The sequence below is a fragment of the Schistocerca serialis genome, chromosome 6 (assembly GCF_023864345.2).
Source record: "Schistocerca serialis cubense isolate TAMUIC-IGC-003099 chromosome 6, iqSchSeri2.2, whole genome shotgun sequence".
In the NCBI taxonomy this organism is placed as follows: domain Eukaryota; kingdom Metazoa; phylum Arthropoda; class Insecta; order Orthoptera; family Acrididae; genus Schistocerca; species Schistocerca serialis.
The window spans coordinates 560423119-560440285 of record NC_064643.1 but is presented as its reverse complement, the minus strand read 5'-3'; the positions used below and the strand labels follow the sequence as shown (position 1 = coordinate 560440285).

General features: G+C 42.8%; 1 protein-coding gene and 1 non-coding gene across 2 annotated transcripts; one reads left to right on the top strand and one right to left on the bottom strand.

Moving 5' to 3' along the window:
- Positions 1 to 1164: 1164 nt before the first annotated feature.
- Positions 1165 to 8722, bottom strand: LOC126483977 (peroxiredoxin-6-like). The gene is made up of 4 exons (XM_050107277.1): positions 8615 to 8722; positions 1918 to 2074; positions 1604 to 1821; positions 1165 to 1486 (listed from the first exon to the last, which is right to left on the bottom strand). Exons 1-4 carry the CDS (start codon positions 8695 to 8697, stop codon positions 1282 to 1284), a joined length of 663 nt encoding a protein of 220 aa, XP_049963234.1. The 5' UTR covers positions 8698 to 8722; the 3' UTR covers positions 1165 to 1281.
- A 3415-nt stretch (positions 8723 to 12137) lies between these two features.
- Positions 12138 to 12211, top strand: Trnas-cga (transfer RNA serine (anticodon CGA)). The gene has a single exon. It is a non-coding gene; the product is annotated as a tRNA-Ser (tRNA).
- Positions 12212 to 17167: the final 4956 nt, after the last annotated feature.

Below are 17167 nucleotides of genomic sequence, written 5' to 3'. Positions count from 1 at the left end.
GCGCGCCTGTGTGTGTGTGTGTGTGTGTGTGTGTGTGTGTGTAGTGTGCTGCAGTGTTTGTGTTGGATGATGACAACAGAAGCGAGATGGTGAAACCTGGTATCAGTACATAGCCTATTCCTCTCGAATAGCACTAAGCGGGCTGCCGACTTCACTGTCCCTATCCGATGGATGGATCACCATCAGCTGTGTCCCATACCCTCTCTTCATGAGACACAGTTCAAAACGGCTCTGAGCACTATGGGACTTAACTGCTCTGGTCATCAGTCCCCTAGAACTTAGAACTACTTAAACCTAACTAACCTAAGGACATCACACACATCCATGCCCGAGACAGGATTCGAACCTGCGACAGTAGCGGTCGCGCGGTTCCAGACTATAGCGCCTAGAACCGCTCGGCCACTCCGGCAGGCTGAGACACAGTAGTGAGGTTTGGAATTTAATTCAAGACATGCCCGTAAAGACTAGTGATCAGGGGCTCTGCGCCATCAACCCTTCTCTCATTTTCCATAAACACAAAGGGGAAAGCTGTTAACAGCAGGTGGTGTTCCCAGGTGGTTACACTCCAAGTACTGGCCACAACCAACGTGAACCAGCATATCCAAGAAGGCAAGACAGTTGGCACACATACTGATGTTGATGTTTAACATCAGTTCTGAATTGAATTTTGATAATTTAATGTCCATTATGTGTTGAACACTTCCACACAGTTTGATGGAGATCGGACGGGTGTTTTATGGTGTTTCCTTCAGTGTATGAATAATTTTGCAGAAAATGCACTAACGTGAAGAAAAATCTATCAAACTAGACTAAAAACTGTAACAGCAGCAAAACCAGCAAAAAAAAAAAAAATCTTGATCATCTTGAGCACAACTACTGACAAATTTTAATGATTAACAAAAACCATCTCATGTGTATGATTACACATTTATTGCGCTACGACTCGATTCTTTCTTAGAACATATTCAGATTGTCAGTTTCAGTCTTGTCCGTTGAACTGCAGGGGCTGTTCGTTTTGGTTGGTCAGGGAGACAGGAAATAATCTTGATCACAAAAAACAACAACACAGGAAAATTAGTAAGAATGTTAGTATTTGGCGACATTAGGGAATTTCTGATTTAAGAGGGGTAGAGGTGTATTATATTTCATAAATATCCAAGGTGTAAAAAAAAATTGATATAATTTATTGACAAAAACTGCACTTTATACACACTGATATGGATATAGATGATGAGAATCATTACTTTGGTGATATGAAACTACAAACATTAAGGTGCAGTCTCAGTAGTCTGTCGTGGTGCGCACGTAGTTGTTGCCGGAGGGCATGGAGACGCGCTCGACGCCTCCAGGGAAGAGCTTGGGCAGGTCTTGGTCGGGCACGTGCGGCAGGATCATCACCTTGGTGCCGGGCGTCCAGTTGGCGGGAGTCGCCACCACCTTCAGCCGGTCCGTCAGCTGCAGGGAGTCGATCACGCGCAGCAGCTCACTGCAACACCAGCAGACACGCGTCTCATCAAACATGCACAGAGTGCAGTGTACATGTGTGTGTGTGTGTGTGTGTGTGTGTGTGTGTGTGCGTGGAGGGTGTGGCAGCGGTACTCACTCGACGTTCCGGCCGCAGGACGCGGGGTACACCATGGAGAGGCGCAGCCGGTTGTCCGGCCCGATGACGTACATGGCCCTCACTGTCATCGCCTTCTCCACGTTGTCCTTGTCGCGCTCGTCGATCATGTCCAGCTTGACGGCCAGCTCGCGAGTCTCGTCGGACACGATGGGGTACGGGAAGTCGCCGGGAATGTCCTTGCAGTACGACTTGATGTCCTGTGGACAACAGGAGCTCTAGCATAATATGGAGGTATTATGCATCTCATCTCACTCATAATGCATCAAAATCAGCCAGTGGTGTGGAAGACTCACATTGACCCAGTCGACGTGGTCCTTGAGCTTGTCACAGGAGAGCGCCAGCAGCTTGACTCCTCGCTTCTGGAACTCCGGGTTGTGGACGGCGATGCGGCCCAGCTCTGTGGTACACACTGGCGTGAAGTCTGCCGGGTGTGAGAACAGAACGCACCACCTGTTGAGAATAAGTCACGAATGAGTTATTACATTATTTTCTATACTTAAGTTTAAAGAGAATCTTCCATTAACCCTAATTACCATACATATGTCAACGTCTCATTAGCCAGCCTCTGTTGCAATACTTAGGCTGTCACAGCGTAATTGAGTGTATTCTAGTGATAATGTATTTTCCTACCTAGAAAGTCTGAAATATTTACGTCTTTTGTTGTGTTAACCAGAGTATGACTCTACACTCATATCTTAAAAGAAATTATAGTTGATAATGTTGCACAATGTGTTTAACGTTACACAGTTTGTACTAAAGCAACCCTTAAATCCGCTTTTGGAAATCCTGTAGTTCATGCGTTCACATTTTTGTTTTCTAATTGTCTATTAACATAACGAGTTTGCAATAAACTAAGAGCTGACGGTGATGAAAAACACACCATTTTGAACTCTGTGTAAAGTGGGCACGTCGGATGTTTCGCAGACAGCTGAGAACATGAGAATAAGTTTTTCAACAAATGATACCACACAAAAGGATGCAGCTGTTGCGTATTTGCGGAGCTACTGAAGATAGGCTCATTTTATTAAAAACGGGGCGAGATAGTTGCGTAACGGCATTCAAAACTGCTGAAAAGAGGACTTTGGGGTTTCAGACGCTTGTTTTTAAATTTTCGTGAAATTAAGAGTGAAATGTGTGGTCACCGAGAAGTTTCTGTTAGTGCAGTACGACGTCACATAACAGGTGGAAAAATTCAGCGACCCTGCCATCATGGTCACCATATTTAGAACGTTAGAACATTGCTCATTTTCTCCCCTGAAGAGTCATAACAAGTTAGAACAAAAACCATTAACTATTCTCATCCACTGAATGCCTGCTCAGCTTGCACTAGTACCCACTTTCACAAGAAAAACATAGTTCCAGCAATAGCTGTGTGTATATGGAAATTTGCCGTTTGAAAATACTGTCATCACTTTTACAGAGTCTTATTTCAGCATCGTAAGCTAATTCTGGTCTATATACGTCTCGTTTAATACTCCGTATATGTCAGACAATGTTTTATTGCTTTATATTTATATGTTAAGTTTTATTTTGATTCAAGTATAGGGGAGTTACCTCTTTCCTTCACAAGTTTTTTGTCTACGGTGATTATTATTTTGCAACTTAATTTGAAACTGGTGCAATAGTTGCGCAGCAGCCAAACAGAAACACAAGACATCGAAATATCTTTTTGCGGAATATTTCGTAACGTAAATGGTAAAAACAGTCATTTGTGCTTATATCGTTACCTGGAGATATTGTACCTGTTGACCAAAAAAAAAAAAAAAAATGGCTCTGAGCACTATGCGACTTAACTTCTGAGGTCATCAGTCGCCTAGAACTTAGAACTAATTAAACCTAACTAACCTAGGGACATCACACACATCCATGCCCGAGGCAGGATTCGAACCTGCGACCGTAGCGGTCGCTCGGCTCCAGACTACAGCGCCTAGAACCGCACGGCTGCTCCGGCCGGTTGTTGACCAATCACACGCAACTGTAAGGGCGATCGGTGGTATAAATGGTGTCCGATAGGAGTAAGAACAAAGTGTTCTCAGCTTGTTTGAAGCTGTATTTTGTTGAAATGTTACTTGGACACCCCAATGAAGTGTTTTCAACTGTAGAATTTGTACAAATCTCTGATTACTAATTCCGGTGAACTACGATTTTCATATCGGCACGTGTTAATAAAATGATATAGGTAACATAAGGTACTTTAGAGATTCATGGCCAAACGCAGATCGCTGTGAAGATCATAACTGCTGGACGTTTTAATTAAATAAAATATTTTAATAAATCTTACTACCAAGACTGACACTAATTCTACTATATTTTGTTGTTACTAGGAACTGGGTTGAATCGCGATTCATCACCGGAAGAAATTGATGGAATTCTCGCGTATGCTGCCAGATCTTGACCCAATGGAATCACGTTTTATTGACTATTTCGAAACGACTTTAGTTCCTGTTCTGTTTAAAGCCGAAGTCAAGTAACAGATGATACGGTTAAACAAACTGAATTAAACCAAACGTGCCAATAAAAGAGTATATCCAGAGATATTAATTTTTTTGCTTATAAATTAATCGGTCCGCAGCTCGTGTTCTCACTTCCCGAGCACGGGATCCCGGGCTCGATTACCAGTGGGGTCAGGGATTTTCACCTGCCTCGAGATGACTGGGTGTTGTTGTGTCGTCTTCATCGTAATCTTTCATCCCCATTACGGTCGGAGGAAGGCACTGGCAAACCACCTCCACTAGGAGGACCTTGCTTAGTCAGCGGTGGGGGTCTCCCGCATCGTTTTCCTATGCTCAGTCAAAGAGTATGGGACTTCATCATCATCATAATTTAATCTGTAGCTTTGCAGTTAAAAGGCACTGATAATGGGAAGTTTGAATTGTGTCAATAATCCGACATCAGTTGCCTCGTAACAAATATACTGCATAACCATGTTTCAAGGATTTGATATCTGCTCTTCACTGTGCACGATAAATCTTGCATAAAATGCAAGTCCACGGTAGATGAAGGACTAGATTCTCGAAACCGTCTGTGCGGTTATAAAAAATATTACGGTATTCAGCAATTTCCAGGGGGTAATTGATGTAAACAAAGTGCAGGAGCGTTTCTACCATTAGGCAAGACTACGCGGCCGCCTACGGCGGCAAAATTTTAGGGGTGGCAAAGCGCGGAAAAAATAAATTTCAAATCAAATAGCGAAAAAATTGAGCAGATGACGAAAAAAAGGGAAAGAGGAAAAATTGAGGCACCGAATTGTTTTCAGAAGCTTACGAAACAGTTACTTAATAAGTCGTTACTTATTTTCACGAAGGTAAACACATAGCCTTCCTGTCTACCTGAAAACTACAGCCGGACGGCGTGGCCGAGCGGTTCTAGGCGCTTCACTCTGGAACCGAGCGACCGCTACGGTCGCAGGTTCGAATCTTGCCTCGGGCATGGATGTGTGTGATGCCCTTAGGTTAGTTAGGTTTAAGTAGTTCTGGGCTCTAGAGGACTGATGACCTCAGATGTTAAGTCCCATAGTGCTCAGAGCCATTTGAACCATTTGAAAACTACAGCTGCCGCTACTTTGTGCGAAGCGGAAACAAACACGACCCTGATTCATCTCTGTCGAGCCCTGGAATGGGTCACGTGCTCTTGCGATCATGTTGCGACTTGATGCGAAAGCTCCCTAAATCCCTCTAATCTATTTTTTTTTCTCTGCAGATCATTTGATAAGCGTCAGTTGTATAGTGTGGTTCTGCTGATGATTTTAGTTCTACTATTATTTCCTGCGGAAAATCAGTTACAAGCTTGACTTTGTACTCCTTCTTCAACAAAAGGCGTAAAAGATAGGTGCATTTCACAATACCAATGCACAAAAATGAGCTGATGTCTGCCTTAAGTCTGTCTCTGAGTGTCTGACACTCGTAGCACGAGAAGAGAACTACATTGTCTCCCCGAAACAATACACCTGTCGTTTTCTTAAAATTTGAAGTATACGCAAACAGTAAGAGAGTTTCATGAGTTGGCTATCGACGAAACACAATCGTAGAAATTATTTTAAAGGAACTGAGGATAAAGCATGAAAATTGAGGTCTGTCCCCAGAAAATGGGGACATCTGCCGGAGTGAGTTGGGATGGCAGTTAAAAGGACCGTCCGTCAGTTTATATTTCCCGCATAGAGCTGCACAACACCTAGCAACGGCCCTAATAAAGTCAAGTATTATCAGTTACTAAAAAAAAAAAAAAGAGTAAAGCTGTAGTGAACTGAAAGTTTGCTTCATCGCCGTAACGCTTTACTAGGCATAGACGTACTGGGTGGATATGGTATGCCTGACCTTTGAACTGATTTACACAGCCGTTTACAGGGGTCCTAGCCTTAACATGGATATCGAAACACAATGCAACTACCCATTTTTTATGAGGAACTGATTTAAGAAGCTATAAGTGAAAACCAAAAATATTACCTCGGGATCTTGTGCTGTACAGTCGTGGACAAAACGAGCGAGACCCCTCGCCTTTTCGTTATGCTGATCCGCACATCTTTAAAGTCTGCTGCACAGCATAACAATAAAGGCGACGAAGTGATACCAACATACTACGCACAGGCGTGAAATTGACAGACTAACCGAACATTGTCACGCTGTTTTCAATCATGTGTATGACTATGCTGATTAGTGTGTTAAACACAACACGTAAATATAAGATGTAAATGAAAGAAGAAACGATAGTTAGTATGAACTGTACTAATAAAAATGAATTTCAGTTTATCGAGGCAACATAACTGTTTTAGTAAGGCAAAGTAGCCCAGATCGTTACGAATTAGCAAAATTATTATGCGTATTCGGCTGTGAAACGGTCTGTGTGAACGTTCAGACCAGTCATACTCGATTACCGTTGCTGACCTACCATGAAAATGTGCAAATTTAGCAATGTATGAAGGTTAATAACGAAATTCAGTCAAAAATCATTCAGTGGCACACATAAGTTGGTTGGTTGGTTGGTTTGGGGAAGGAGAACAGACGGCGTGGTCATCGGTCTCATCGGATTAGGGAAGGATGGGGAAGGAAGTCGGCCGTGCCCTTTCAGAGGAACCATCCCGGCATTTGCCTGGAGTGATTTACGGAAATCACGGAAAACCTAAATCAGGATGGCCGGACGCGGGATTGAACCGTCGTCCTCCCGAATGCGAGTCCAGTGTCTAACCACTGCGCCACCTCGCTCGGTCACACGTAAGTCAATTCAGTTATTGACAGAAGCGGAAAAAGTAATCAGTAAGAAGTATGAAATTCTACAAGATCATATTTACATCCACAGGACGCCGGTATAGAATAAAGGTAGCAATAAATCGTGTTGGGGACGCGAGAATTTCTTAAAATTGCTTTACTGCCAGTCTATCTGTCTCCACCGTGATTAGAACCGAAAACAAACCAGACCTCCCTTGCAGTAGCAAACACCTTTCACTACGCTAGCAGACAACCCAGGCAAACAGCCCTCTATTATTACCCACGGCTTGAATAAGCCGGCAATTTCGCAACAAAAATTGCAAAATGATCTGCAGTTTCCATTGCACAGAGCTTTCTGGACTCAAAAACAAGAATTTTCTACCTTTATGTCACCGCTTATGTGCCAGTCATTCGGGATATTTATCGAAATAACAAAATACCTACGGTTGCAGGTTCGAATCCTGCCTCGGGCATGGATGTTTGTGATGTCCTTAGGTTAGTTAGGTTTAACTAGTTCTAAGTTCTAGGGGACTAATGACCTCAGCAGTTGAGTCCCATAGTGCTCAGAGCCATTTGAACCATTTTTTTAACAAAATACTGTTATTAGCGAGTAAATTTAGTAGGATAATTCTGCTCCACCCCAGGAAATAAACGGCTACATAGCTGTCAAACGTATTCTACAATGTTTCGAATTCTACATTAGACTCGCCACAACCAGAAAACGTTCATTAAAAAATGGTTCAAATGGCTCTGAGCACTATGGGACTTAACATCTGAGGTCATCAGTCCCCTAGAACTTAGAACTAGTTAAACCTAACTAACCTAAGGACATCACACACATCCATGCCCGAGGCAGGATTCGAGCCTGCGACCGTAGTGATCGCGCGGTTCCAGACTGAAGCGCCTAGAACCGCTCGGCCACAACGAAAACGTTCATTAGCCAAAGTATTTCTTAAGCTACCTGGCAATGGGAATGCTCGCACTTCTAAAACGCGGCGGCATTAATACTGGGATCTGAATTACCACGTGTATAGGCAAATGGATTTTATTAGCATTCCTGTAAACGTGATTTGGATCGAAAGCATAGCTACGAGTAATATGCTGATGTATCTACTGCAACTAGAACATTTCTAATAAAGAGTAGGGCGGGTTATTTATGCGGCCCTCATCTTCAGTAACTGTCGTAGCTATTTTCGTTATTAGTATTTCGTCACCTAAATCGGTAAAAATGGAACCCTACTAGTCTCACTTTCTTGACCGTCTGTCTGTCTAGCCAGCCCTTAAAACCCGTTTTGCTAATTCGTAACGATCTGGGGTACTTCGTCTTACTAAAACAGTTGTTATCTCAATAAGCTGAAATTTATTTTTATTAGTACAGTTCATACTAATTAGTGTTTCTTCTTTCATTTATATCTTATATTTACGTGTTGTGTTTAACACACTAATCGGCATTAATATACTCATACACATGATTGAAAACAGTCTGAGAAAATTCGGATGGTTTGTCAATTTCACGCCTGTGCATAGTATGTTGGTAGCACTTCGTCGCCTTGCCTGTTATGCTGTGTATCAGACTTCAAAGCTGTGCGGATCAGCATTACGAAAAGGTGAGGGGTCTCCATCGTTTTGTCCACGACTGTACATTTGTATTTGTGGGCTGTAGGTAATCAATAAGTCGCCGATTACATTTAAATCGGACATACGAAATCCTCTGAGTTCTTGTTTTCCACAAAAATGCTAACATATTGTGGAACAAGAGAATCTGGAGTACGGTTGTTGGTGTACTTACGAGTTTCCCTTCCACTTGTAGAAGTCGAGAGGACCCTGCGTGGAGGGCGCCTGGAAGTTGGGCACGATGCTCTCGAGCTTCATGGTGACGCTTGGCTGGCGTGTGACAGCGGACTGCCTGCTGTCTTCTGGCAGCGGCCTTTTATCTGGCCGCTGTGGGCCCCGCTTCGTCATTCCGCGCCTGTCGGCTGCGTCACGAGCGAGGCTGCTTTGCGTAGCACTTCACGCCAGCAACGGCAGGCGGGGAAACGCTGATATCACGACTGATACTGGCAGAGCCTGCGCCTAGGCCAGTCTGAAGTTCTAGCCAAGTGCTGTGATTGGCCAAGTGCTGTGGTTCGCCTGTTTGTGTACACACACACACACACACACACACACACACACACACAACACATACTGATTTACAGTTTTCTGGAACTTGCTTTTTAAATTTTCTATTATTTTAATTTTATTTCACTTTATTTTGTTTGTCTTCTTACTAGTTTGTAGCTTTCAGACAAGACTCGTATATGCGTGTGACGTTCTCAGTTTTTTAGTGCATATGTTCCAAATGCTACTTTTCTTCACATTTTTGACCCTCTACGACTCGTTCTAGTTCCGTACACTACTGGCCATTAAAATTGATACACCAAGAAGAAATGCAGATGATAAACAGGTATTCATTGGACAAATATATTATACTAGAACTGACGTGAGATTACATTTTCACGCAGTTTGGGTGCATAGATCCTGAGAAATCAGTACCCAGAACAACCACCTCTGGCCGTAATAACGGCCTCGATACGCCTGGGCATTGAGTCAAACAGAGCTTGGATGGCGTGTACAGGTACAGCTGCCCATGCAGCTTCAACACAATACCACAGTTCATCAAGAGTAGTGACTGGCATATTGTGACGAGCCAGTTGCTCGGCCACCATTGACCAGACGTTTTCAGTTGGTGAGAGATCTGGAGAATGTGCTGGCCAGGGCAGCAGTCGAACATTTCCTGTATCCAGAAAGGCCCGTACAGGCAGGACCTGCAACTTGCGGTCGTGCATTATCCTGCTGAAATGTAGGGTTTCGCAGGGATCGAATGAAGGGTAGAAAAAAATGGCTCTGAGCACCATGCGACTCAACTTCTGAGGTCATCAGTCATCTAGAACTTAGAACTAATTAAACCTAACTAACCTAAGGACATCACACACATCCATGCCCGAGGCAGGATTCGAACCCGCGACGTAGCGGTCGCTCGGCGCCAGACTGTAGCGCCTACAACCGCAAGGCCACTCCGGCCGGCATGAAGGGTGGAGCCACTGGTCGTAACACATCTGAAATGTAACGTCCACTGTTCAAAGTGTCGTCAGTGCGGACAAGAGGTGACCGAGCCGTGTAACCAATGGCACCCCACACCATCACGCCGGGTTATACGCCAGTATAGCGACGACGAATACACGCTTCCAATGTGCGTTCACCGCGATGTCGCCAAACACGGATGCGACCATCATGATGCTGTAAACAGAACCTGGATTCACCAGAAAAAATGACTTTACGCCATTCGTGCACCCAGGTTCGTCGTTGAGTACACCATCGCAGGCGCTCCTGTCTGTGATGCAGCGTCAAGGGTAACCGCAGCCATGGTCTCCGAGCTGATAGTCCATGCTGCTGCAAACGTCGTCGAACTGTTCGTGCAGATGGTTATTGTCTTACAAACGTCCCCATCTGTTGACTCAAGGATCGAGAAGTGGCTGCACGATCCGTTACAGCCATGCGGATAAGATGCCTGTCACCTCGACTGCTAGTGATTCGAGGCCGTTGGGATCCAGCACGGCGTTCCGTATTACCCTCCTGAACCCACCGATTCCATATTCTGCTAACAGTCATTGGATCTCGACCAACGCGAGCAGCAATGTCGCGATACAATAAACCGCAATCGCGGTAGCTACAATCCGACCTTTATCAAAGCCGGAAACATGATGGTACGCATTTCTCTTCCTTACACGAGGCATCACAAGAACGTTTCACCAGGCAACGCCGGTCAACTGCTGTTTGTGTATGAGAAATCGGTTGGAAACTTTCCTCATATCAGCACGTTGTAGGTGTCACCACCGGCGCCAACCTTGTGTTAATGCTCTGAAAAGCTAATCATTAGCATATCACCACATCTTCTTCCTGTCGGTTAAATTTCGCGTCTGTAGCACGTTATTTTCGTGGTGTAGCAATTTTAATGGCCAGTAGTTTAATTTGTTTCCTTATGTCCTATAATTGTGTCTTCCTCTAGGTAGCATTCCGCATATGCTTCTCACTGGCCGAATCGGAGAACGTCCTCATTTGTTTTCTTATCAGTCCACTTAATATTCAAGATCCTCCGCGAACACCATACCTCATGCTCTCCGAATCCCTTGCTTTTATGCTATTCCATAGTCCGCTATTCACTTCCGTACAATGCTGTCCTCCAGATGGGCATTTCCCAAAAATGTGTTTCTCAAGCTCAAATTATGAGACACGCAAACATTTTTGGCGAGGAATGCCGGCCGCTGTGATCGAGCTGTTCTAGACGCTTCAGTCGGGAACCGCGCTGCTGCTACTGTCGCAGGTTTGAATCCTGCCTCGGGCCTGGGTGTGTGTGATGTGCTTAGGTTAGTTAGGTTTAAGTAGCTCTAAGTCTAGGGGACTGATGACCTCAGATGTTAAATCCCATAGTGCTTAGAGACATTTGAACCATTTGAACATTCGAGAAATGCTCTCTTTGACAGAACTAGTCTGCTTCTTATAGCCAGAGCTCTCTTGTCTCACCCGTCATCCGTTTTTTGCAAGGTGGTAGAATTCCTTAACTTCATGAAATTTGTAGTAAATATTGCTGTTAAGTTCGTAGCTAGTCTAATTTCCGATGCTCCGAAATACTTTCGCTTTGTTTGGTTTGTTCTCATACGTTTTTTACTCTCCTCAAATAGTTCATTCCACTTAACAAGTTCTGTAATCACTATATTCGCAGAGGATAGCAGTATAACAAGCAATTCGAATATTTGTTAGATATCTTTCACCCAGAATTTTTATCCTTTGTCCGAACTATTTTTGTTGTTGTTGTTGTGTTTCATAGCTTCTTCCAAAAACAGGCATCCCTGACCTATCCCCTTTTTAATCATTGCACTTCTCTCTTGCTTTTCCTCCATATAGAAATTACTTTTTCTGATTTAATCGTATTGGTTATTACGAGAGATGTATGTTGCAGGCAATAACTTCACTCATTCCCGTGATTTATCGCCGTTTCAGAATGTTATATCCTTCGAAGTATCTCTGTGTTGACATAAAAACAAAAGAGTTAACTTATTTACCACATTGTCAGTACCTGTAGTCGTTTGTAATTATCTTACCAGGCATTGCAACTGAAGTGAATAAAGTGTTTCCAGAATGAAATTTTCACTCTGCAGCGGAGTGTGCACTGATATGAAACTTCCTGGCAGATTAAAACTGTGTGCCGGACCGAGACTCGAACACGGGACCTTTGCCTCTCGCGGGCAAGTGCTCTACTTGTCGTCGTGAATTGTGTTTGGGTAGCTCAGTTGGTAGAGCACTTGCCCGCGAAAGGCAAAGGTCCCGAGTTCGAGTCTCGGTCCGGGCACACAGTTTTAATCTGCCATGAATAAAGTGTTTGTTTAGCGGAAGCGAGCAATAAGAATATTGTATAAAGTAGATAACCGGACATCTTGCGGCTTTTTGAGGATCTTGGAATTCTTATACTCAATCCGATTAGATTTACCACTTAAATGTTTTTTCAGCTGATATCAAAAATCAGTTTCACCAACAGTAGAGGACGCAAAAATAGTTGTCTGTGTAGACCTTACCTCCTTGTATAGGGTTCTGAGTGAGGTTACATACTATGGTGGGAAAATGTTCAACGAACTCCCGTCTAACACAAATTAAACAGAAAATGAAAAACGTACCTCATTAGTCACTCTTTACCCAAATTAGGAAAACCTGGATCCAGGGATTGAAAAGTTCTGTTAGCTACAATGGAGGTAGCAATGATCATTGTAAAGCGGAATGTCAAGTAGCAATATATTGTAAAAGGGACTTTTTCTTTGAAAATACCATTGTAATCAATCAATTGTTGTGCTAATAGTAACTGATAAATCGCAGCTGCATCAAATAGGGGCTATGTTTTTAATTTAGTCGGTTAAATTTAGCTGACATAAGCATCAATACATTAGCATTAAGCAGTTTGATGACAGTTTATTGTTAATGCAGCATACATATTAAGTTTCTGTGCCTCTTTGCCTTCGGTAGTGAATTCCTTGACTCTTTCCACACGTCTGAAGATTCTCTTACTTGATAGAATCTATGGAACACGACGAACGAATGAATGAATGACGGAACAAGTGTAGTCAAACGGCGTCGGATCCTTCCGCCTGTGTACGAGCAATACATTACATTTATCTGTGTACAGAGTCAGATGCCAATCCTTCCATTCAGTGAATTTTGTTCGCTATACAGTCTTCAGTCCTCTCGCATATACACTGGGATGTTCTTTACGCACGTATTTCGTTTACGCGCAACGGCGCGGAACTGACCGAGTTCTTTCTTGACGTCACATATCTTTAGTCGACAACGTTGTGACTGGCAGTCCAGGAGAGGTGGCCATCTTGAACTCTGCACAGAGACCTTTTCTCACGGCCGGCAGTAGAGAGAGAGAGACGGTGATAGACAACAGCAGCTGCGTCATCGGCTCTGCCGTGAATCAGCACAGCGCTAGTAAGAAAGAGAGAAGGCTGCGTGATAAGGTGAAGAATCTACAGCACTGGCCAGCAAATATATTCCTCCTGCAAGTCACAACGGAACTTTACTTAAATGAGGCGCTCAGCCCTACCATTGACAAGTACGTACGTAATCTAAGGCCGACATTTCATTCAAGAATTCTACACCAAAAACACATATTGAAGGTTCTAGGCAAGAAATTTTCACTTGGGTCTTAATAATTCAAGGTATTAATGAAGCGAAATGTATGGTTTGGCAGTGTAACAATATTCCTTTGGATACTAGAACCATCCTGAATACGTTGATAACAGACAAAAATCACGAAAAAACAAACACGACTAAACCTGTCACAAAACTTTAATTTTTCAATTACGACACTTTTCTAAGGATTTTCCCCATCATTAGTGACGTGTTTCTCTACAAACTGATATTATCGCGTATTGCAGCATTTACTGCTTCATCAGCATCGGAGTTGTAAGTGCAGTCAGTTCCACAGGAAAGTGTAGACCATAATTTTAAAATCTGTAATCAATGCGGTTTTGCACAGTACAGGACGCAAAAATAGTGTTCTGTGTAGACCTTTCCTCCTTTTATAGGGTTCTGAGTGGGGTTATACAGGGTGAGTCACCTAACATTACCGCTGGATATATTTCGTAAACCACATCAAATACTGACGAATCGATTCCACAGACCGAACGTGAGGAGAGGGGCTAGTGTAACTGGTTAATACAAACCATAAAAAAATGCACGGAAGTATGTTTTCTAACACAAACCTAGTTTTTTTAATGGAACCCCGTTAGTTTTGTTAGCACATCTGAACATGTAAACAAATACGTAATCAGTGCCGTTTGTTGCATTGTAAAATGTTAATTTCATCCGGAGATATTGTAACCTAAAGTTGACGCTTGAGTACCACTCCTCCGCTGTTCGATCGTGTGTATCGGAGAGCACCGAATTACGTAGGGATCCAAAGGGAACGGTGATGGACCTTAGGTACAGAAGAGACTGGAACAGCACATTACGTCCACATGCTAACACCTTTTTATTGGTCCTTTTCAACTACGCACCTGTACATTACCATGAGGGGTGAGGCACACGTTCGACGGGCGTTTCGTAGGACGTGGAGGATGCATAAATTGGCCAGCCCGTTCTCCTGATCTTACACCTCTGGACTTCTTTCTGTGGGGTACGTTAAAGGAGAATGTGTACCGTGATGTGCCTACAACCCCAGAGGATATGAAAGAACGTATTGTGGCAGCCTGCGGCGACATTACACGAGATGTACTGCAGCGTGTACGACATTCATTACGCCAGAGATTGCAATTGTGTGCAGCAAATGATGGCCACCACACTGAACATCTATTGGCCTGACATGTCGGGACACACTCTATTCCACTCCGTGATTGAAAACGGAAACCACGTGTGTACGTGTATCTCACCCCTCATGGTAATGTACATGTGCGTCAGTGAAAAAGACCAATAAAAAGGTGTTAGCATGTGGACGTAATGTGCTGTTCCAGTCTCTTCTGTACCTAAGGTCCATCACCGTTCCCTTTGGATCCCTACGTAATTCGGTGCTCTCCGATACACACGATCGAACAGCGGAGGAGTGGTACTCAAGCGTCAACTTTAGGTTACAATATCTCCGGATGTAATTAACATTTTACAATGCAACAAATGGCACTGATTACGTATTTGTTTATATTTTCAGATGTGCTAACAAAACTAACGGGGTTCCATTTAAAAAAACCTAGGTTTGTGTTAAAAAACATACTTCCGTGCATTTTTTTATGGTTTGTATTAACCAATTACACTAGCCCCTCTCCTCACGTTCGGTCTGTGGAATCGATTCGTCAGTATTTGATGTGGTTTACGAAATATATCCAGCGGTAATGTTAGGTGACTCACCCTGTATACTCTGGTTGGAGAGTGTGCAACAAATTCCCGTCTAACACAATGCAAGAACTGGGAATCCCTATGAATTAAACAGAAAATGAAAAACTTATCTCATTAGCCACTCTTTATCCAAATTATCGGAAAACCTGGATCCAGGGATTGAAAAGTTCTGTTAGCGACACTGGAGGAGAGTGGAATGTTTTGCTTTGTCGGCTGCAGTTTTAAATGAGTGCAAAATAACTGAAGCGTCACTTATTTTTATTTATATATTTATCAAAAACGTCTTCTGAGGTCCGTTAAGACGCTATTTGGTTCCAATGAGGATAATGATCCAAAACATCGCAGGATTTTCTGTACAGTGTGGAAACAAAACAATGGAGTGTCAACAATGGATTGCAGTGTCTCGGATGCAAATCCGATCTTAAATGTTTGGTCGCATAATAAGTTGAAGCTTAAAGGAAAGCCAATATATACTTTGTAGCAGCTGTCATGTCAAATCAGGACCATACGGAGATCGTTACAGACACAATATGCAGAAAATCTCGTGAAAAGCATGCCAAAAAGGTGCCAAGATATAATCGATAATGACAGCGATTGGATTAACTATTAGGTAATTGTGCAATTAGTAATAACATGTATTTTCACGTAAACATATATTTATAATAGTGTCTTTTATTTCCACTTTCTTGTGAAACTGATTGTACCTCGATGAAACAACACGTACCTTGTATTATTTCGTAGTAATTTTATTGTTTTGTTTTATGAGTAAAACTCATACTCTCACTGCTCTGACGTACGGTACTCTTAGAGTAAACATGCATGTTTGGCTGACAGTTCGGAGCAGGAAACAGAGTTCATTACTTTTACCTGCAAAATAAAACTTCATAATTATTAAGTCAGAGAAGGCCTTCGTTCAATGATGATACACTCTAAGTTCGACTGTATCTGAGAATAATATTTTCAGTCCACGTATTTAATATTTCCATTTACATGACGTTTCATTAATTTCAGGTGCAGGGATGTGAAATATTTTTCTTGATATAAAATACACATAATTCCCATATTTTTTTCTATAATAAATCTTCTCAGATCGATGTTTATTATCTCTAAGATACATGATTAAACACCTCTCGCACTCTATACAACTATTCTCAATGTTAAGCGGATCAACTCCTAAATATTACTAAACATAATCGTTACATCGGTAACTAAATTACAACGCTTCTGGCTTAAATTACTTTATAATTATTGTAACAAAGCACAAAAGTACTGTCGACAAACCGGATCCTATTTTCTCGTGATCGCTGGCCGTGGCTTAAACAGCGCCGCGACCTGCACCTCAAAGCGCCGCGTCCACACCAAAGTTCGACGTCGCATTATCACGATCTCATAGACGCCACATAAAAAAATGAAAAAATCTGTGAATATTTGGAAATAGTTCAATGATAAATACATAGAAAAATATTATTAGCATGTACCTGACGTCGCTCAGGCGGGGAAGGCGTCATTGTTACCGTCAAAGGTTGTAACACTCCATCAGATGAATTTAATTTTTATCGGCATACTGTATGCACTTTCTCCAGACAATGTTTCCGTAGCCATCGAAAAGTCACTAAAGTAAGGCTACGAGTTATATTTTCATCGCTATTTTGTCGCAACGCACGCATCTGAACTCACATCGAAGTTGTAGTCACGGAATGAGGCTGCAGTTACAGGGAAGGCCATTGAGTTCTCAGGTAGTCAACAACGCACAACGCACTAGACTGGGTTATGTGGCGTTACGTGATACCCCCAGTTCGTGAAAAGCAATGCTTCTCAGTTTCCCATCAGTGGATCAAACATACAGTTTTTCTCTGTTTTTCGTATTGCATCTGTATAGTGGATCCTGAGGAAATGCTCGCTATCGGAGAGCGGCGTGGTCGCGAGG

Coding starts and splice junctions, on each gene's coding strand:
- LOC126483977 (XM_050107277.1), bottom strand. CDS start 8,697: ATGAAGCTCGAGAGCATCGTGCCCAACTTCCAGGCGCCCTCCACGCAG. Junction 2,075..8,614: donor TACAAGTGGAAGGGAAACTC/GTAAGTACACCA, acceptor TATTCTCAACAG/GTGGTGCGTTCTGTTCTCAC. Junction 1,822..1,917: donor ACCACGTCGACTGGGTCAAT/GTGAGTCTTCCA, acceptor TGTTGTCCACAG/GACATCAAGTCGTACTGCAA.